This window comes from Lepidochelys olivacea (genome assembly GCF_965140295.1).
Source record: "Lepidochelys olivacea isolate rLepOli2 genome assembly, contig: Scaffold_29, whole genome shotgun sequence".
Lineage (NCBI taxonomy): Eukaryota > Metazoa > Chordata > Testudines > Cheloniidae > Lepidochelys > Lepidochelys olivacea.
In genome coordinates this window covers 40,105-59,782 of record NW_028181947.1, presented here as the reverse complement: position 1 = coordinate 59,782, position 19,678 = coordinate 40,105, and the positions used below count along the sequence as shown (strand labels likewise).

At 65.1% G+C, this 19,678-nt stretch overlaps 3 protein-coding genes across 18 annotated transcripts in view; 1 reads left to right on the top strand and 2 right to left on the bottom strand.

The window, feature by feature from the left end:
- Nucleotides 1–2,401, bottom strand: part of LOC311514199 (uncharacterized protein) — a gene marked incomplete at its 5' end in the record, with an annotated part of 64,023 nt that extends 61,622 nt beyond the window's left edge. Inside the window, 2 exons of the mRNA XM_084652603.1 lie at nucleotides 1,804–1,964; nucleotides 2,327–2,401. Coding sequence (XP_084508729.1) covers nucleotides 1,804–1,964; nucleotides 2,327–2,401 — 236 coding nt within the window. The remainder of the gene's footprint in view (nucleotides 1–1,803; nucleotides 1,965–2,326) is intronic.
- Nucleotides 2,402–5,253: 2,852 nt separating this feature from the next.
- On the top strand, nucleotides 5,254–12,502 carry LOC311514210 (CD276 antigen-like). Of its 4 annotated transcripts, XM_084652626.1 has the most exons (8): nucleotides 5,254–5,495; nucleotides 5,757–5,898; nucleotides 7,734–7,793; nucleotides 7,864–8,205; nucleotides 9,205–9,489; nucleotides 9,590–9,675; nucleotides 9,760–9,780; nucleotides 10,341–12,502. In XM_084652626.1, exons 2-8 carry the CDS (start codon nucleotides 5,856–5,858, stop codon nucleotides 10,497–10,499), a joined length of 996 nt encoding a protein of 331 aa, XP_084508752.1. In that variant the 5' UTR covers nucleotides 5,254–5,495; nucleotides 5,757–5,855; the 3' UTR covers nucleotides 10,500–12,502. The 4 variants fall into 4 exon arrangements, with proteins under 4 accessions (XP_084508752.1, XP_084508753.1, XP_084508755.1 ...); XM_084652627.1 differs by lacking the exon at nucleotides 9,760–9,780; XM_084652629.1 differs by lacking the exon at nucleotides 5,757–5,898 and having other exon boundaries at nucleotides 5,255–5,495.
- Nucleotides 11,986–19,535, bottom strand: PRODH2 (proline dehydrogenase 2). 13 transcript variants are annotated; one of them, XM_084652619.1, is made up of 10 exons: nucleotides 19,200–19,529; nucleotides 17,669–17,862; nucleotides 16,670–16,790; nucleotides 16,299–16,382; nucleotides 15,848–15,928; nucleotides 14,316–14,462; nucleotides 14,035–14,201; nucleotides 13,508–13,618; nucleotides 13,272–13,360; nucleotides 12,758–13,042 (listed from the first exon to the last, which is right to left on the bottom strand). In XM_084652619.1, the coding sequence occupies exons 1-10, from the start codon at nucleotides 19,449–19,451 to the stop codon at nucleotides 12,873–12,875; spliced, it is 1,416 nt and encodes a 471-aa protein (XP_084508745.1). In that variant the 5' UTR covers nucleotides 19,452–19,529; the 3' UTR covers nucleotides 12,758–12,872. The 13 variants fall into 13 exon arrangements, with proteins under 13 accessions (XP_084508739.1, XP_084508744.1, XP_084508748.1 ...); XM_084652620.1 differs by having other exon boundaries at nucleotides 19,257–19,527; XM_084652613.1 differs by lacking the exon at nucleotides 13,272–13,360 and having other exon boundaries at nucleotides 11,986–13,042; nucleotides 19,200–19,533.
- Between the last annotated feature and the right edge of the window lie 143 nt (nucleotides 19,536–19,678).

Sequence of the window (19,678 nt, the reverse complement as noted above, 5' to 3'; positions counted from 1 at the left end):
CCCTGGAAAAATCATGGAGCAGGTCCTCAGAGAATCAATCCTGAAGCACTTGCATGAGAGGAAAGTGATCAGGAACAGCCAGCATGGATTCACCAAGGGAAGGTCATGCCTGACTAATCTAATCGCCTTTTATGATGAGATTACTGGTTCTGTGGATGAAGGGAAAGCAGTGGATGTATTGTTTCTTGACTTTAGCAAAGCTTTTGACACGGTCTCCCACAGTATTCTTGTCAGCAAGTTAAGGAAGTATGGGCTGGATGAATGCACTACAAGGTGGGTAGAAAGCTGGCTAGATTGTCGGGCTCAACGGGTAGTGATCAATGGCTCCATATCTAGTTGGCAGCCGGTATCAAGTGGAGTGCCCCAAGGGTCGGTCCTGGGGCCGGTTTTGTTCAATATCTTCATAAATGATCTGGAGGATGGTGTGGATTGCACTCTCAGCAAATTTGGGGATGATACTAAACTGGGAGGAGTGGTAGATACGCTGGAGGGCAGGGATAGGATACAGAAAGACCTAGACAAATTGGAGGATTGGGCCAAAAGAAATCTGATGAGGTTCAATAAGAATAAGTGCAGGGTCCTGCACTTAGGACGGAAGAACCCAATGCACAGCTACAGACTAGGGACCGAATGGCTAGGCAGCAGTTCTGCGGAAAAGGACCTAGGGGTGACAGTGGACGAGAAGCTGGCTATGAGTCAGCAGTGTGCCCTTGTTGCCAAGAAGGCCAATGGCATTTTGGGATGTATAAGTAGGGGCATAGCGAGCAGATCGAGGGACGTGATCGTTCCCCTCTATTCAACATTGGTGAGGCCTCATCTGGAGTACTGTGTCCAGTTTTGGGCCCCACACTTCAAGAAGGATGTGGATAAATTGGAGAGAGTCCAGCGAAGGGCAACAAAAATGATTAGGGGACTGGAACACATGAGTTATGAGGAGAGGCTGAGGGAACTGGGATTGTTTAGCCTGCAGAAAAGAAGAATGAGGGGGGATTTGATAGCTGCTTTCAACTACCTGAAAGGGGGTTCCAAAGAGGATGGCTCTAGACTGTTCTCAATGGTAGCAGATGACAGAACGAGGAGTAATGGTCTCAAGTTGCAGTGGGGGAGGTTTAGATTGGATATTAGGAAAAACTTTTTCACTAAGAGGGTGGTGAAACACTGGAATGTGTTACCTAGGGAGGTGGTAGAATCTCCTTCCTTAGAGGTTTTTAAGGTCAGGCTTGACAAAGCCCTGGCTGGGATGATTTAACTGGGAATTGGTCCTGCTTTGAGCAGGGGGTTGGACTAGATGACCTTCTGGGGTCCCTTCCAACCCTGATATTCTATGATTCTATGATTCTAAGGTCTGGGTATCAGCAGGGGAAAATTAGTTTTCGTAGTGATCCATCCACTCTTGAGGCTGTTTCATGCCACTAAATAAAAATAGGGTTCCCGCTCCCCAAGAATGCAATGCATCCCCGTGACATGATCAGATAGGACTGTGGCCTGTGAGATTGCGGGTCCCATCATGCAATGCTCCATCTCCATGGGAGTGGACAGGGCGTGGCTCTGTGCTATAGTTCCCCGCATGCGACACACCATCTTTAGCCCAGCAACCAAGACGCTCCCTATCCACTCATGTCAAGATAGAGCATCACATGCTGGACATATAGTCTCATCAGAGCAGTGCATGCTGGGGATGGTAACCTCATGCGCTACCTCCCATCCACTCACATCAAGATGGCTGCTGGGATCAAGATGGAGCAATGCATGCTGGGAGCTGCTGCAGGGTCGGAACCCAAGCTCTGTGGGGAGGGGTCTTACCAGAAGGAGGCAGAGAGCAGCGAGGACAAGGAGGAGAAGGAGGAACGCAGGCTGCGTGGCGAGCCCCCTACTCTGCTGGAAAGCGTCTGCGTGGCTCCCTGCTCCCCGTGCTGAGTCAGCCCCACCATTCGGGCACGGCACTGCTGAATGAATGCCAGCACCTGGGGGAGGGGACAACAGGGAGACGATTCAGGCTAAGCTCCTTATCCCATACAGAGGCCCCCAGTGCTTAATTTGTGCCATGTCTTGCCAGGGCTGAGCACCGGCACCTCCGGTCCTGGCGGTTCAGAGCCTCCGGCGCCTCCAGTCCTGGCAGTTCAGAGCCCCCGGCGCCTGTGGGCTTCCTGCATCAGTTGTGAATATATAAAAATTGCTTGAGCCCAGGTACCTCTTTCATTACAAATTAAGCATTGGAGACCCTCCCACCTCAATCGCACAGGTACCTCGGCATTCTGGTCACTCCCAGCTTGTTCGGCCCAGTCCTGGGGGGTCCTGCCCTGCTGATCATGGAGTCTCAGGTCACCTCCCGCCTCCAGGACTTGGGCGAAGAGGGGCCGCTGGCAGGAGAAGGCGGCAGCATGGACAGGGGTGCTGCCATCATAACACCGGCTGGGGAAGGAAGTGCACGGGACAGGTGTTAGGATGAGAATGGGAGGCACAGCCGAGACCACAGGGCAACAAGGGAAGATTTTCCCAGTCTGGCTTGGGAGAATGGGATCCAGAGCCTTTCCAGGGTGCCAGCTCCGATCTGGCCCCAGGTAGGGGGCTGGTTGGCTCAGAGGGAGGGGAATGGGATGTGGGAACTTTCCTCTCCCAGGTCACTGGCTCCACCATGAGGGCCACTCACTGGTTGGGATCTGCTCTGAACCGGAGGAAGAGCCGGGCGACCACAGTGTGTCCCAGCAGTGCAGCAACGAAGAGGCCTGTCTGTCCAGCTGTGTTTTGGCCATCCACGTCCACCCCTAAGGAGGCAGGCACAAAGATCACCCACAGAGCACTACACGCTGGGCCCATGGTCTCTCGGGGCCAGGGTGGATTCACTGAGGGGCTTTACCTCTCTTCAGCAGCTTCTTGGCCTTCCTGAGCCTGCCCTCAGTCGCGTGCAGGTGTAACTGCCCCGCCAGGGAGCCCGGCTCGGGGACAGAGCCCAGGCTGGTGGGGCAGCATGGCGGAAGCACAGGGGGCTTCGGCATTGCTCTAGAAAGAGGGAGAGGCAGAGGGGAGGTTACCAGAGCTGGCTGTACTGAAGGGAGGAGGGGCGTCACCCGACAGTGCTGCCTGTTTCACACACCCCAGGGTTCCCCTTGGGGTACGCTGAGGATCGGTGCGCTCAGTGGGTGGCTTTCCGCCAGTGCTCCTGCCCTCTCTCCCCCACGGAAGGGTGATCGGCCACGTCCGAACACACTAAGCTCTTGCCCACTCTTGGCATGACCCCCCCCCACACCATGCTTCCCCCCCAGGCAGGGTCCCAGTGCTCTCAACCCATTAATCCCTGCCCCGGGGGTCGCTCTCCCCCCATGCCGGGCTGGGCGGCCATAGCGGAGCAAACCAAACTCTCCTCCACCCTTGGCTTGACCACAGTCCCCCCCAGCCGACCTGTGGGCTAAAGGGCCTCCCCACGGCAGGCGGGGACGGAGTGACCCAACTAGCTCCCGGAGTGGGGGGGAGGGGGCGTCACAGTGGCCCACTCGCCCCCTTTCACGCCCGGCGGCCATATTGGTGCGACCCCAACGCCCGCCCCCCTGTGGCATGGCCACCGCCCCCGTGCCGAAGTTTTCCCTACCCCGGGCGGCAGGGGGGGAGCGTATCACTTCACGTGCCCCATGGCCGCCCTCCTGAGGGGGGAGCTCTCGCCCCGCCGTGGGGTGGGCGGCCATTTTGGAGCAATGCCGTGGGTTGATGCCGTGGGGTGGGCGGCCATTTTGGAGCAATGCCGTGGGTTGATGCCGTGGGGTGGGCGGCCATTTTGGAGCAATGCCGTGGGTTGATGCCGTGGGGTGGGCGGCCATTTTGGAGCAATGCCGTGGGTTGATGCCGTGGGGTGGGCGGCCATTTTGGAGCAATGCCGTGGGTTGATGCCGTGGGGTGGGCGGCCATTTTGGAGCAATGCCGTGGGTTGATGCCGTGGGGTGGGCGGCCATTTTGGAGCAATGCCATGGGTTGATGCCGTGGGGTGGGCGGCCATTTTGGAGCAATGCCGTGGGTCGATGCCGTGGGGTGGGCGGCCATTTTGGGGCGAGGCCGTGGGGTGGGCGGCCATTTTGGAGCAATGCCGTGGGTCGATGCCGTGGGGTGGGCGGCCATTTTGGGTCGATGCCGTGGGGTGGGCGGCCATTTTGGGGCCCACTGAAGTCTTGCCCCCCTTGGCGTGACTGCGCCCCGCCCCCCCAGGGCAGCCCCTGCCCCCCGTGCTGCAGCCCACTCCCTCCCCCACAGGGTGCGAAAGGCCCCCCGGGGGCAGGCAGCACCTGGGGCGGGCACTGAGGGAGGACCCCAAGAAATAAGTCGGGGGGCCGCGAAAGCCCGAGCCGCTGTCACTGCGCATGCGCGAGGGGGAAAAACGGGAGGGGGCGAGGGCTGGGGCAGGGGGCCACCTGCGCTGTGATTGGCTGAGAGAGCCGCGGGGGGCGGGGCCCAACGGCTGCCCCGGCGCGAGGAGCGGGCAAAAGGCGGCCGCGGCCGGGCTCGCGCTGTAGCCGTTGGCGCCTCAGCCCCGCCCGCCCCGCCCCCGGTTCAGGGTTGTGGGGCCGGACCCCGCGGCCCCGCCATGGGGCCAGCTCCCGGGGGCGGGTCATTGTGGGCCCGGGGCCGCCCCCCGCCGGCCTTGTGACCGGCAGAGAGCCTGGGACCGCAGGGCGACGTGGGCGGGGGCTGGAGTGGGGGGCTGGGGGAGCTCTGGGGTCAGGGCTGGGGCAGAGGGTCCAGCCCCGGGGTGGGGCAGTGAGGGCTCTGGGGTACAGCGGGGTTTGGGCGGAGGGGGTTGGAGTGGGGGGCTCAGGGCAGTGGCAGAGGGTTGGAGTGCAGGGGGTGGGGGAGGCTCAGGGCTGGGGCAGAGGGTTGGAGTGCAGGGGCGTCTGGCCCTGGGGTACAGCGGGGTTTGGGCGGAGGGGGTTGGAGTGGGGGGCTCAGAGCTGGGGATGAGGGTGGGGGCTCAGGGCTGGGGTCAGAGGGGTGAGGGCTGTGGGGTGGGGATGGTGGGGCTCAGGGCTGGGGCAGAGGGTTGGAGTGCAGGGGGGTCTGGCCCTGGGGTACAGCGGGGTTTGGGCGGAGGGGGTTGGAGTGGGGGGCTCAGGGCTGGGGTCAGAGGGGTGGGGGGTGAGGGCTGTGGGGTGGGGATGGTGGGGCTCAGGGCAGTGGCAGAGGGTTGGAGTGCAGGGGGTGGGGGCTGGGGTTGGGGTGGGGGAGGCTCGGGGCTGGGGCAGAGGGTTGGAGTGCAGGGGGGTCTGGCCCTGGGGTACAGCGGGGTTGGGGTGGAGATGTGACGAAGTGGGACTGTTCTTAATGTTTCCTCTGAACATTGTGGGGGTGCCTCAGTTTCCCCTAGGCAGTTCTTAAGTCTCTAGGGGGTGGGATAAGGGTGTATGATCATTGCAGAGCTCTGCAGGGCAGGTGTGTGCAGGGGTCTGGACACAGAGAATGGCCGACACCCTGTTTCCTGGCCACTGATGGCCTGGGCCCTTCCCCCCTGCAAGGTGAGAGCTAAAGGGTTGGAGAACAAAGGAATCCGGTGACCTCCTGGCCTGGGAAAGGGACAAAGCCCAGAGGAGGAGGGGCTGGAGGGAGTGTCAGTTTGGGGCTGGCTGGGACATGGAGTGAAGGGCAGACGGGGTTGTCTGGCTCACTGCCCCCCAAAATGGACCCAGCTGAGGGGTCCTGTTCTCTGCACCTACAAGCTCTGTGTTAGACCATGTTCTTGTCATCTAATAAACCTTCTGTTTTCCTGGCTGGCTGAGAGTCCCGTCTGACTGCGAAGTTGGGGGGCCGGACCCTCTGGCTTCCCCAGAACCCCACCTGAGCGGACTCGCTGTGGGAAGCACACGGAGGGGCAGAGAATGCTGAATGCTCCGAGGTCAGACCCAGGAAGGTGGAAGCTGGGTGAGCTGTGTGTCCAGAATACAGGCTGCTCACAGAAAGGAGACTTCCCCAGAGTCCTGCCTGGCTTCATGGGGAGCAGCTCCAGAGCATCGCCCAGGGACTCCGTGACAGGGGGGTGAGGGGTTTGGGGTGGGAGGGGTAGAGTGTTGGGGTGTGTGGGGGGTTCCGGCCCTGGGGTGGCTCAGGGTGGGGGGGATCTGGGGGCGGGGCTGGGGCAGAGAGTTGTGGTGTGGGGGGGGTGAAGGCTCTGGGGTGGGGCAGGGCTGGGGATGAGGGCGTTGGAGTGCAGGGGCTCAGGGCTGTGGCAGTGGGTTGGGGGGCGGGGCTGGGGGGCTGTCACGGAGTGTGGGGGAGTCCAGGCCCTGCACCCCTCTTCCTGGGATTCCCTGAGACTCTCAGCCAGCCAGTAAAACGGAAGGTTTATTGCACCACAGGAACACAGTCCAAAACAGAGCTTGTGGGTACACCCAGGACCCCTCAGTCAAGTCCTTCTGGAGGAGCAGGGAGCTCAGACCCCAGCCCTGGGGTTCCCTGCGTTCCTCCACCCAGCCCCAAACTGAAACTAAACCCCCCCAGCAGGCCCCGTCCTGCAGCCTCTGTTCACATTCCTGGGCAGAGGTGTCACCTCCCCCTCCCGGCTGAGGTGACAGGCTCTCAGGTCTCCCCTCCCCAGGGCACAGTCCCAGGTCAACACTCCCCCCTCCCTGCTGCCTCACATCCTCACAGGGGCCACTCGCGCCAGCCCTGTGACTTGCGGGGGCATGGCACAACCCCGGTATCCCCTAGCGGGCCAAGCCGTGCACACCCTCACTGCCAGCACACGCCTGCCTGGCCCCGAGCTCGCCCCTGCTGCCAGGGCCATGCTGTGCAGCCAGACCCCCCAAGTCGTGGGCTTCAGGGGGGGCCAGCCCTGGCTGCCCAGATGGCTGCCTGGTGGCACTAGCTTGGTGGGGCGGAGTCACACCCTAGAGAAGCAGGCGGGGGGACAACCTGCTCCCTGCCGGATTACTGGGGCTTGGCAGTGGGTTCGCTCCTGGAGCGGCTCATGTCACAGCTGCCAGGGCCCGAGGGGCTTTATCCAGGCTGGGAGCGCCGGGCTGGCTGGGAAAGGAGCCCCAGGGGAAAGCCGGACATCGGTCAGGCACAGAGGCATTGGCCTGGGTGGGTGCCACCGAGCGGGGGATAGAGCGAGATGGCAACGTACAGGGATCGGGTGTTGAAATCCAGGCTCCCCCGGCCACGGGGCCAGCACTGGCGCCAGCGAGGGCTTCGCGGACTTGCTGCTGCCAAGCACTCGAGAGCAGAGAGGACTTGGCACCAGGCCCAGAGAGCAGGGGTGCGCCAGCCACGCCCGCACAGGACGGGGCCACCCCCCAGCTCCCAGAGTCCCCTGTGCAGCTCTCCCTCACTCCCCCACAGCTCGCAGTCAGCAGCGGGGCTGGGTCAGGATGGGACAGCCGGGCAGAGCCGAAGGGACCCAATGCAGCAGCCTCCCACAGGGGAAAATGAAAGTGGCTGCTCAGCCCGGGGTCATCAAGACTGAAGAGAGGGAGGGAACTGGGCTGCCGGGGCCACTTTTGCTTTCCCTTCGCCTGAGCCCAGCTGGGAACGGGATCAGCGACAGCACAGAGGTTCGGGGTGCGGCCGCAGGGACGCGGCCCCAGTGCTGATGAGAGAGCACCGGCTGCCCCATGAGTGAGTTGGGGGTGGGACACGGGGCCTTTCCCCTCCCGGGGGCGCTAGCTCGGATCCAGCTGCAGGGCAGGGAGCTGGGGGACAGGGTGGGAATGGGGCTGGTACTGGGTTAGGCTCACCGCTCTCCTCTCCCCCCACAGGCTCTACCGTTGCTCTCCTGCTCCTCACCCAGCTCGGCTCCCTGCGGGGGCTGGGGTCAGGTACGTACAGCTCGCCCAGCCATGGGGACCCCCGGATGCAGCCCCCCGCTCACCCCCTCTCTCATTGCAGACAAGCTGCCTATGGAGCTGCCCGCGACCTCGGAGGCTGTGCTGGGGGGCACGGCGGTGCTGAACTGCACCTACCCGCCTGTGGCGGACCTGATCCTGTACTGGACCCGGCTGGGGCTGGACAGCGAGAGGAACGTCTACACCTACTACCAAGGGGAACACCTGGCCTCATATGACGACCCGGCCTATCGGGGCCGTGCCACTGTCCCAGCTGGGCAGCCCAGGCGTGGGAACGGGGCCCTCCGGCTACACAACGTGACGCTGGCTGACGAGGGCAGGTACCGGTGCCGGGTAAAGAGCAACCGCGGCATGGGCATAAGGGAGACGGAGCTTCAGCTCACAGGTAAATGGGACACAGGGCCTTTCCCCTCCACGGGTGGGGAATGGCATATGGGGTCTGTCCCCCCTCAGGGGTGCCGGCTCTGATCTGGCCCCATGTCGGGGGACAGGCTGGCTCACAGGAGTGGGAAATGGAGCACAGGGGGTTCTTATCCAGCCCTGCGACTGGGCAGCATCTGTCTTTAATACAGTGCACAGGTCAGACCAATGGTCCATCTAGCCCCATATCCTCTGTGACAGGCGCTTCAGAGAAATGAACAAAACGGGCAATTAGCGTGGGTCCATCCCTGTCGTCCACTCCCGTCCTGGCTTCCAGCACTCAGAGGCTAGGCACTCTCAGAGCAGGGGGCTGCGTCCCTCCCCAGCCTGGCTAATAGCCAGTGATGGACCCCTCCTCCAGGAACTTAGCTAGCTCTTTGTTGAACCCCGTTATAGTTTTGGCCCTCACAACATCCCCTAGCACAGAGTTCCCCAGGCTGTCCGGGCATTGGGTGAAGAAATGCTTCCTTGTGTTTGTGTTAAACCTGCTGCCGATTAATGTCGTTGGGTGACCCCGAGTTCTTGTGTTACGAGGAATAAATAAAACTAACTTTCTCCACACCAGCCATGATTTTATAGCCCTCTCTCTCTTTTCCAAGCTGGACAGCCCCAGTCTTACTAATCTCTCCTCATACAGCAGCTATTCCATGCCCCTAATCATTGTTGTTGCCCCTTTCTATACCTTTTCCAATTCCAATGTATCTGTTTTGAGTTGGGGTGCCCAGAGCTGCACCCAGTGTTCAAGACGTGGGCATACCAGGGATTTATATGGAGGCAATATGATATTTTCGATCTTATTATCTCTCCCTTTCCTAATGGTTCCTAATATAGTTCGCTTTTTTTTGACTGCAGCTGCACATTGCGTGGGTGTTTTCAAAGAACTCTCCACAATGACACCAAGATCTCTCTTGAGTGAGAACAGCTCATGTAGACCCCCTCCTTTTCACGTGGCTCTTACCCACAGGTCCCTATCGTCTATCCTGGCTCCAGCCCAAGCCCTGCTCCCCCTCCCTGCAGAACGTGACACTGACATGCCTCGCAGAGGGCGGCTACCCCCTGGCCACCGTCACCATCCGCGACAGCACTGGCAGGGACTATGGGGCCAGGACACTGGCAGCCAAGGACCCCCAGGGGCTATATAGCGCTGCCCACACAGCTGACGTGCCCTGCTCCCCCACCGCCAGCTACACCTGCATCGTCAACACCACCTTCCACCAGCAGAACCGCACCGGGATGCTTGGCCTGGAAGGTGAGGACCCAGGAATCTGGGGGGGCAGGAGGGGGTTGAGGGAGCCTCGCCTGCTGGGCCAGACCCTGCCAGTGACTTGGCCATGGTTTTGTCTCCCCAGAGCCGCAGCCGGCATGGAAGGGCTGGTCCGGCGTTGGTGTTGGCATTGGCTTGGCGGTGTTAGTGCTGGTGAGCGGAGCACTCTGGGTAAGCGCCCCCCCACTCCTGACTCACTCCTGCGGCACTCTGGGGGCCTCACGCACCCACAGGCCTTGTCTTTCCTTCCTGCAGGTTCGGCAGCAGAGGAGGAAGGTGAGATGGGGCCATATTTCACTCCCCCTGGCCCTGAGCCAGCCAGTCCCCTGCCCCATGGCCAAAAGGGAGCTGGCGCCCCCTGGAGGGGAACGGCCCCGGGTCCCATGCCCCGTCCCCTGAGCCAGCCTGTCCCCCCCTGGGGCCGGATAACGGCCCCGGCTCCCATGCCCCGTCCCCTGAGCCAGCCTGTCCCCCCCTGGGGCCGGATAACGGCCCCGGCTCCCATGCCCCGTCCCCTGAGCCAGCCTGTCCCCCCCTGGGGCCGGATAACGGCCCCGGCTCCCATGCTCCGTCCCCTGAGCCAGCCTGTCCCCCCTGGGGCTGGGTGGGAGCTGGCGCCCCCTGGAGGGGAACGGCCCCAGCTCCCATGCCCCGTCCCCTGAGCCAGCCTGTCCCCCCTGGGGCCGGATAACGGCCCCGGGTCCCATGCCCCGTCCCCTGAGCCAGCCTGTCCCCCCTTGGGGCTGGGTGGGAGCTGGCGCCCCCTGGAGAACGGCCCCAGCTGTCACACTGAGCAGGGGAAGGCAGGGCCATGACAGTCTGTGTTGCTCTGACAGAGGCAGAAGCACTGGGAACCCCACCCCCCAAGGGAGGCAGATCCAGCCTGGGAAGAGGCCCTGTTGGAGGGCACCGTCCCCACCTGCACGAGGATGGGGGACACACCAGACACCCTCCAGGAGCCACCCCCACCTAGCAAACGTCTCGCAACGCACTAGTCGGGTCACTGAGCTCTGCCCCACACCAAGCCCTGGTGTGACGAAGTGGGACTGTTCTTAATGTTTCCTCTGAATATTGTACAGGTGCCTCAGTTTCTCCTAGGCAGTTCGTAAGTCTCTAGGGGGTGGGGTAAGGCAGGGGGTGTGATTGTTGCAAAGGGCCAGGGTCCATAGATGGCCGACACTCTGTCTCCTGGCCACTGATGTCCTGGCCACTTCCCCCCTGCAAGGTGAGAGCTAAAGGGTTGGAGAACAAAGGAATCCGGTGACCTTCTGGCCCCGGAAAGGGACAAAGCCCAGAGGAGGGGGGGCTGGAGGGAGTTTCAGTTTGGGGCTGGCTGGGGACGAGGAGTGAAGGGCAGACGGGGTTGTCTGGCTCACTGCCCCCCAAAATGGATCCAGCTGAGGGGTCCTGTTCTCTGCACCTACAAGCTCTGTGTTAGACCATGTTCCTGTCGTCTAATAAACCTCCTGTTTCCCTGGCTGGCGGAGAGTCATGTCTGACTGCGGAGTTGAGGGGCAGGACCCTCTGGCCCCCCTAGGACCCCGCTTGAGCGGACTCACTGTGGGAAGCGCCCGGAGGGGCAGAGGAGGCTGAATGCTCTGAGGTCAGACACTGGAAGGTGGAGCCGGGTGAGCTGTGTGTCCTGCAGACAGGCTGCTCCCCGAGAGGAGACTTCCCCAGAGTCCTGCCCGGCTCCGGAGGGAGCAGTTCCAGAGCATCGCCCAGGGCCTCCGTGACACCTGGGCCCAGCAGTGCCTAGCAGCCCCCTGCAGCTCGGGGCGGACAGAGGGACTAGAGCAGGGAGTGCTGGGAGCCAGGATGCCTGGGTTCACTTCCTGACGGGCTGATACGGTTTCCCCCTTCACGGGGCTGGAGCTGAGCTCGGCATCACTACCCAGCCCCACCCCACTGGGCCCCCGTTCAGTCAATAAACACGGCTTTGGAAGGGGGAAACACTACAATACCCATCTGCGGAAGTGAAGAAACAGATTGACAGAGCCAGAAGAGTTCCCAGAAGTCACCTACTACAGGACAGGCCCAACAAAGAAAATAACAGAACGCCGCTAGCCGTCACCTTCAGCCCCCAACTAAAACCTCTCCAACGCATCATCAAGGATCTACAACCTATCCTGAAGGACGACCCATCACTCTCACAGATCTTGGGAGACAGGCCAGTCCTTGCCTACAGACAGCCCCGCAACCTGAAGCAAATACTCACCAGCAAGCACATACCACACAACAGAACCACTAACCCAGGAACCTATCCTTGCAACAAAGCCCGTTGCCAATTGTGCCCACATATCTATTCAGGGGACACCATCACAGGGCCTAATCACATCAGCCACACTATCAGAGGCTCGTTCACCTGCGCATCCACCAACGTGATCTATGCCATCATGTGCCCGCAATGCCCCTCTGCCATGTACATCGGCCAAACCGGACAGTCTCTATGCAAAAGAATAAATGGACACAAATCCGATGTCAAGAATTATAACATTCATAAACCAGTCGGAGAACACTTCAATCTCTCTGGTCATGCAATCACAGACATGAAAGTTGCGATATTACAACAGAAAAACTTCAAATCCAGACTCCAGCGAGAAACTGCTGAATTGGAATTCATTTGCAAATTGGATACAATTAACTTAGGCTTGAATAGAGACTGGGAGTGGCTAAGCCATTATGCAAAGTAACCTATTTCCCCTTGTTTTCCTAACCCCCCCGACCCCCCCTTCCTCAGACGTTCTTGTTAAACCCTGGATTTGTGCTGGAAATGGCCCACCTTGATTATCATACACATTGTATCATACGCTTTACATAAGCTATTACCAGCAGGAGAGTGGGGTGGGGAGAGAAAACCTTTTGTAGTGGTAAACACCCATTGTTTCATGTTCTCTATGTGTACAAATCTCCCCACTGTATTTTCCACAGTGAGCATCCGGTGCAGCGAGCTGTAGCTCAGGCGAGCTCATGCTCCAATAAATGTGTTAGTCTCTAAGGTGCCACAAGTCCTCCTGTTCTTTTTGCGGATACAGACGAACAGGGCTGCTCCTCTGAAACCAGGAGGTGAGATGATTTGCTTTTATTGGGCAGGCAGTGGCAGAATCATTGGGGGTTCCCACTTCCAGAGGGTTGCTGGGAGTAGGGGGTGGGGGCTATGGACAGGAGTGTCCCGTACCACCCCCCCGCCCTCCCTGAGCCTAGCTGGGTAAGTCAGGCCCCAATTCCCCCCTCCCAGAATCCCTCAGGGCAGGGTGGGAGGCGACAGGCTGACTGACTCAGGCCAAGGCCCCCCACTCCCACAGTCTCTGGGGGAAAGAGCAGGACGGGTTGTGGGGGGCAGCGGTTCTCTCGGACGCCGGGGTTCCTCAGGGGCGGCGCTGCAGGCGCCTCCAGAGCTCCTGGCGGAGGAGGTCCCGCTCTTTGCGGGTGCCCTGCAGCACGCTCTGGTTCTCCTGGGCCCGGCGCACCAGGTACGGCAGCACGTCCTCCACCGCCCCGTAGGGGATCGACTTGTAGATGGCGTACCCAGCTTGGCCTGCAGGAGAGAGACGGTCAGCAGGGGGCGCCGCGTGCTGTGAGGGGGGGGCGCCGCGCGCTGTGAGGGGGGGACAGCGGGGGGGCGCTGCGCGCTGTGAGGGGGGGGCGCCGCGCGCTGTGAGGGGGGGCAGCGGGGGGGGCGCTGCGCGCTGTGAGGGGGGGCAGCAGGGGGGCTCTGTGTGCGCGGGGGGGGCACGTGCTGTCAGGGGGCCGCGGGGGGCATGTACCCAAGGCCAGGGAGACGTGGTCACACATGCCCAGCAGCTGCCCGAAGCAGACGGCCCCTCCGTCCTTGGCAATGCCCAGCTCCTCCATCCTGTAAGGGGACCCGGATTAGGCCTCTGACCCCCTGCCCCTCCTTTGCCCTCACCCCCCCCCCTGCTTCCACGCCAGGCAGGAGGGAGCCCTGCCCGCTGGAGGGTAACCGCAGGGCCTGCCCCCCACCCCACCCCACCCCACCGACCTGCGGACGGTGTGGCTGACAGAGGCCTCGTTGTGGCTGGCCACAATTAGCTGGCACCGCTGCCCGTCCCGAGCCACCAGCTCCAGCAGCAGGTCCAGGCAGCGCTCGTAGCTGCAACACAGAGCACCAGCGTGGGCCCGGGCCCCGGGCCTCCCGCGCCCCAAGCTCGCCCAGCGCCGGCCCGGGCCTCCCGCGCCCCAAGCTCGCCCAGCGCCGGCCCGGGCCTCCCGCGCCCCAAGCTCGCCCAGCGCCGGCCCGGGCCTCCCGCGCCCCAAGCTCGCCCAGCGCCGGCCCGGGCCTCCCGCGCCCCAAGCTCGCCCAGCGCCGGCCCGGGCCTCCCGCGCCCTCAACCTTGCCCCCCCCCCCCGGATCATTGCTCCACCCGTTCAGCATGAGACCCAGGTGTCCTGCACCCCACCACACATGCATGCAAACCATGGGGTCACCACAGGCCCCCCAGCTTCCTGTTGGGATCAAGGTGGCAGAGGCCGGGGGGAGCCAGGTGTCCAACCCCCTCTCCCACTCACCTGTGGTTGGTGGCCTCCCAGGTGGGGTGCAGGGGGTCAGGGTATCCCCGCTCCCGCGCCAGCCGCCGCTCCTGCTCCAAGTAGGCCCCACGCACCAGCTTCACCCCGAAACAGAAGCCCCGACGCTTGGCCAGCGCCGCGTCCGCACCGAGCCGCGCCAGGCAGTCCTGTGAGAGAGCAGCGCCGGGCTCGGGGGGGGCTTGGGGGGAGGCCGGCTGTGGGGTACAGGCCGGGGGCCGTGGGGGAGGCTGGCCCGGGGGTGCAGGCCGGGGTGGGGGTACCTGCAGGTAACACTGGTAGGTGTTCCACACCCAGGGCTGGGTGCGATTCCAACGCCCCATCAGAGCCAGGGTGACAAGCGTCAGCGCGGGGTTCACGTAGGTGTACTCGGCGTCCACCAGCACCCGCACACCCGCCTCCACCGCCCGCTGGGGAGAGACACCGTCAGACCCCCAGTACCCGCACACCCGCCTCCGCTGGGGAGAGACACTGTCAGACCCCCGGTACCCGCCTCCGCCGCCCGCTGGGGAGAGACACCGTCAGAGCCCCGGTACCCGCCTCCACCGCCCGCTGGGGAGAGACACCGTGAGACCCCCGGTACCCGCCTCCGCCGCCCGCTGGGGAGAGACACCGTCAGACCCCCGGTACCCGCCTCTGCCGCCCGCTGGGGAGAGACACAGTCAGATCCCCGGTACCTGCCTCCACCGCCCGCTGGGGAGAGACACAGTCAGACCCCTGGCACCCGCCCGCTGGGGGAGACACCATCAGACCCCCAGTACCCGCCTCCGCCGCCCGCTGGAGAAAGACACCGTCAGACCCCCGGTACCCGCACACCCGCCTCCGCCGCCCGCTGGGGCAAGACACAGTCAGACCCCCGGTACCCGCCTCCACCGCCCGCTGGGGAGAGACACCGTCAAACCCCCGGTACCCGCCTCCACCACCCGCTGGGGAGAGAGACAGTCAGACCCCTGGCACCCGTCCGCTGGGGGAAACACCGTCAGACCCCCGGTACCCGCCTCCGCTGCCCGCTGGGGAGAGACACCGTGAGACCCCCGGTACCCCTGGTACCCGCCTCCACCGCCCGCTGGGGGGAGACACCGTCAGACCTCCGGTACCCGCCTCCGCTGCCCGCTGGGGAGAGACACCGTGAGACCCCCGGTACCCCTGGTACCCGCCTCCGCCGCCCGCTGGGGAGAGACACCGTGAGACCCCCGGTACCCGCCCGCTGGGGGAGACACAGTCAGACCCCTGGTACCCTCCTCCACCACCCGCTAGGGAGAGACACCGTCAGACCCCTGGTACCCTCCTCCACCACCCGCTGGGGGGAGACACAGTCAGACCCCTGGCACCTGCCCGCTGGGGGAGACACAGTCAGACCCCTGGTACCCTCCTCCACCACCCGCTAGGGAGAGACACCGTCAGACCCCTGGCACCCGCCCGCTGGGGGAGACACCGTCAGACCCCCAGTACCCGCCTCCGCCGCCCGCTGGGGGGAGACACCATCAGACCCCTGGTACCCGCACACCCGCCTCCGCCGCCCGCTGGGGAGAGACACCGTCAGACCCCTGGTACCCGCTTCCACCGCCCGCTGGGGGGAGACACAGTCAGACCCCTGGCACCTGCCCGCTGGGGGAGACACAGTCAGACCCCTGGGACTCCTGGCACCCGCCCGCCTCCACCGCCTGTTGGGGGAGACAGCCTGACCCCGTCCGACCCCCAGGACCTCCATTGGCCCGACATGTTGAGACCCACCAAGTGACAGACCCCACCCGTTGCAGCCCCCAACTCCTGGGCGCGGCCCCAGCTCTCTGACCTGGGTGACCCCGTCCAGCCGCAGCAGGGAGGCCTGGAGGTGCCGGTTCTCGGCGGGGCTCAGGCCGGAGAAGTTCGCCTCCTGGGGGCAGCGTTAGGGGGAGGGTTGGTCCAGCTCTAAGGAATCCGCACCCGCGTCTGCACAGGGTCACCTGGGGGTGGGGCGGGGCAGGGCGGGCCCCCGATGGGGGGCTCAGGGGGGCGAGCTGAGCCCCTCCGGCCTGGCCCCAGAGCCCCTGGGACTGGCAGATGCTGCGTGGTCCCGGCTGGCCCCGAGACCTTGCGGGGGGAGAGATCCTGGCTGGGGCTAAAGAGTGGGGGGAGCAGGGTGGGGCAGGGGCCCTGGCGTCACACTCAGGGCCTGGCTAAAGGCCGGGACCAAGCCAGCCCCCCATGTCTCAGTGATGGGGCCACCCTAGGGGCAGGACTGGGGGCGAGGGGACACCACTGACCTCTCCACCCATCACGGCCGCAAGCCTGTCCGTGCTCAGCTCCGACCTCCCCCCCGGCTCCTCCAGCTGCAACGACACCGTCCTCTGGGGGGGAAACGGGGGGGAGTCAGGGGCACCCCTATCCTGCCCCCAGCACTCCCTCAGCCCCATCCTGCTTCCTGCTCCCCTCCCTCCCCCTAGTCAGTGGGCTCTCCGCCCCCCACCCCAGCCTGCAAGCAGATTGGCATGGGCAGCAATGAGGGGACCCAGGCGTCCGGGACCCAGCCCCTCAAGTCCCCATTGGCATGGAGCAGAGTCCCAAGCTTCCTGCCTCTTTTGCTCCCAAATCTCCCGACAAAAGGGGGCGTCGGGAGCCCCCCCCCGGTACTCACACAGAGCCAGGCGCTCATCAGGGCCGTCACCTTCAGCTGCATCATGGGCTGGGGTCCCCCCTGGGCCGAGAGCCCCACGCAGCCGAGCACGGCCCCCCGGTTCCCCTCGTACCAGCCCTCCCTGCGGGGACAGAGAGCTGGGCCCCCGCACGGACCCCCCACCCCACAGCCCCCCGGTTCCCCTCGGACCAGCCCTCCCCACGGGAACAGAGAGCTGGACCCCCACCCCACAGCCCCCCGGCTCTCCTCGGACCAGCCCTCCCCGTGGGGACAGAGAGCTGGGCCCCCGCATGGACCCCACAGCCCCCCGGCTCCCCTCGGACCAGCCCTCCCCGTGGGGACAGAGAGCTGGGCCCCCGCATGGACCCCACAGCCCTCCACAGGCGGATAGAGAGCTGGGCCCCCGCACGGAACCCCACCCCACAGCCCCCCGGTTCCCCTCGGACCAGCCCTCCCCGCGGGGACAGAGAGCTGGGCCCCCGCACGGACCCCCCACCCCACAGCCCCCCGGTTCCCCTCAGACCAGCCCTCCCCGCGGGGACAGAGAGCTGGGCCCCCGCACGGACCCCCCCACCCCACAGCCCCCCGGTTCCCCTCGGACCAGCCCTCCCCGCGGGGACAGAGAGCTGGGCCCCCGCACGGACCCCCCCACCCCACAGCCCCCCGGTTCCCCTCGGACCAGCCCTCCCCGTGGGGACAGAGAGCTGGGCCCCCGCACGGACCCCCCCACCCCACAGCCCCCCGGTTCCCCTCAGAACAGCCCTCCCCGCGGGGACAGAGAGCTGGGCCCCCGCACGGACCCCCACCCCACAGCTCCCCTCAGACCAGCCCTCCCTGCAGGGGGGAGAGAGCTGGGCCCCCGCAACCTCTGGAACATGGAACCCGCCCTCTGGGACCATCGCCACTGGCCCCCCCAAGACCCCATCCCTTGGGACTCCCCGTAACCAATCCCCCTTGGATTCCCATGATGCCCCCCAATAATCCCATGGCTGCCCCTACCCTTCCTTGTCCTGCCCCACGTCCTCCTCGATGGGCACGGCCAGGAGGGGGCGCAGCCCCAGGGCACGGAGGCGCTGCACTGTGACCCCCACCTCGGGGGGCGTCTGCCCCGCCACGAACTGCCCGTAGAAGGAGGCGCGCAGCAGGGACCCCCAGAGCCGGTGCCCCAGCAGCCTCCGGGACACGGAGAGCAGCTGGGGAGGAGAGGGGGAGTCAGCGACCCCCATGGACAGCCCCTTGAGGGGGGCCTGTCGCAGGGGGCCACAGAGGCAGTTTACTGGCCATGGTGTGGGGCAGTTCTTGCAGAGCAGCAGGGGTCTCATGGGGGTGAAGTCTCACCATGGGGGCCCAGCCCAGGGAAGCAGGGGGCAGCGTGGGGCAGGGTCTCACCGTGGGGGCCCAGCCCAGGGAAGCAGGGTCTCACCGTGGGGGCCTGGCCCAGGGAAGCGGGGGGCAGGGTCTCACCGTGGGGGCTCGGCCCAGGGAAGCAGGGGGCAGGGTCGAAGCGGGGGGCAGAGTCTCACCGTGGGGGCCCAGCCCAGGGAAGCAGGGGGCAGAGTCTCACCGTGGGGCCCCAGCCCAGGGAACCTGGGGGGCAGCATCGGGCAGGGTCTCAGCAGGGGGACCCGGCCCAGGGAAGCAGGGGGCAGGGTCTCACCATGGGGGCTTGGCCCAGGGAAGCGGGGGGCAGGGTCGAAGCAGGGGGCCCCGGCCCAGGGAACCTGGGGGCCAGCATTGGGCAGGGTCTCACCGTGGGGGCTTGGCCCAGGGAAGCGGGGGGCAGGGTCTCACCATGGGGGCTCGGCCCAGGGAAGCAGGGGGCAGGGTCGAAGCGGGGGGCAGAGTCTCACCGTGGGGGCCCAGCCCAGGGAAGCGGGGGGCAGAGTCTCACCGTGGGGCCCCGGCCCAGGGAAGCTGGGGGGCAGCATCGGGCAGGGTCTCACCATGGGGGCCCAGCCCAGGGAAGCAGGGGGCAGGGTCTCACCGTGGGGCCCCGGCCCAGGGAAGCTGGGGGGCAGCATCGGGCAGGGTCTCACCGTGGGGGCCCAGCCCAGGGAAGCAGGGGGCAGGGTCTCACCGTGGGGCCCCGGCCCAGGGAACCTGGGGGGCAGCATCGGGCAGGGTCTCACCATGGGGGCTCGGCCCAGGGAAGCAGGGGGCAGGGTCGAAGCGGGAGGCAGAGTCTCACCGTGGGGGCCCAGCCCAGGGAAGCAGGGGGCAGAGTCTCACCATGGGGCCCCAGCCCAGGGAACCTGGGGGGCAGCATCGGGCAGGGTCTCAGCGGGGGGACCCGGCCCAGGGAAGCAGGGGGCAGGGTCTCACCGTGGGGGCTCGGCGCAGGGGGCAGAGTCTCACCGTGGGGCCCCAGCCCAGGGAACCTGGGGGGCAGCATCGGGCAGGGTCTCAGCGGGGGGACCCGGCCCAGGGAAGCAGGGGGCAGGGTCTCACCGTGGGGGCTCGGCCCAGGGAAGCGGGGGGCAGGGTCTCACCGTGGGGGCTCGGCCCAGGGAAGCGGGGGGCAGGGTCTCACCGTGGGGGCTCGGCCCAGGGAAGCGGGGGGCAGGGTCGAAGCAGGGGGCAGTCTCACCGTGGGGGCCCGGCGCACCAGCCCCGGCAGGGCGCACAGCCGGAACACCAGCAGCCCCCGCACCAGCTCCCAGCCGCTCTTGAGCCGGAAGACGGCGCCGTCAAAGCTGAGCTGGGCCCCACGGGGAGCCGGCTGGGGGGGGCCTGAGGCCGCCCCCCACGCCCGCTGCAGCCAGCGCCCCCCACGCCCCAGCATTGCGCCCACTGCGGCCGGCCAGGCTGTGAGCGAAGGTTGCCCAGTGTCAGCCCCCCCGCCGTGGGGCAGAGCCAGCCAAGAGTGAAATCCATTGCACTGCGACCCCCAGGGCAGTCACTCATTAACCCCACGGGGCCCAGCCCCCCCTCTGCACCGGGGCCCCCGTGTCATGCAAGCTGAATGGGGGAGGCGCCCAGCGGGGCCAATCCTGTGGGGGCTACTGAGAG

What these genes read in the sequence shown, in the direction of transcription:
- PRODH2 (XM_084652613.1), bottom strand. Translation starts at nt 19,451, where the DNA reads ATGCTGGGGCGTGGGGGGCGCTGGCTGCAGCGGGCGTGGGGGGCGGCC. An exon ending in CCCTGGGCCGAGCCCCCACG is followed by an intron (nt 17,863 to 19,199) that starts GTGAGACCCTGC and finishes TCTCCTCCCCAG; the next exon opens with CTGCTCTCCGTGTCCCGGAG. An exon ending in GGCTGGACGGGGTCACCCAG is followed by an intron (nt 14,463 to 15,847) that starts GTCAGAGAGCTG and finishes GTCTCTCCCCAG; the next exon opens with CGGGCGGTGGAGGCGGGTGT.
- LOC311514210 (XM_084652626.1), top strand. Translation starts at nt 5,856, where the DNA reads ATGCTGAATGCTCCGAGGTCAGACCCAGGAAGGTGGAAGCTGG. An exon ending in CCCAGGAAGGTGGAAGCTGG is followed by an intron (nt 5,899 to 7,733) that starts GTGAGCTGTGTG and finishes CTCCCCCCACAG; the next exon opens with GCTCTACCGTTGCTCTCCTG. An exon ending in GACGGAGCTTCAGCTCACAG is followed by an intron (nt 8,206 to 9,204) that starts GTAAATGGGACA and finishes TCTTACCCACAG; the next exon opens with GTCCCTATCGTCTATCCTGG.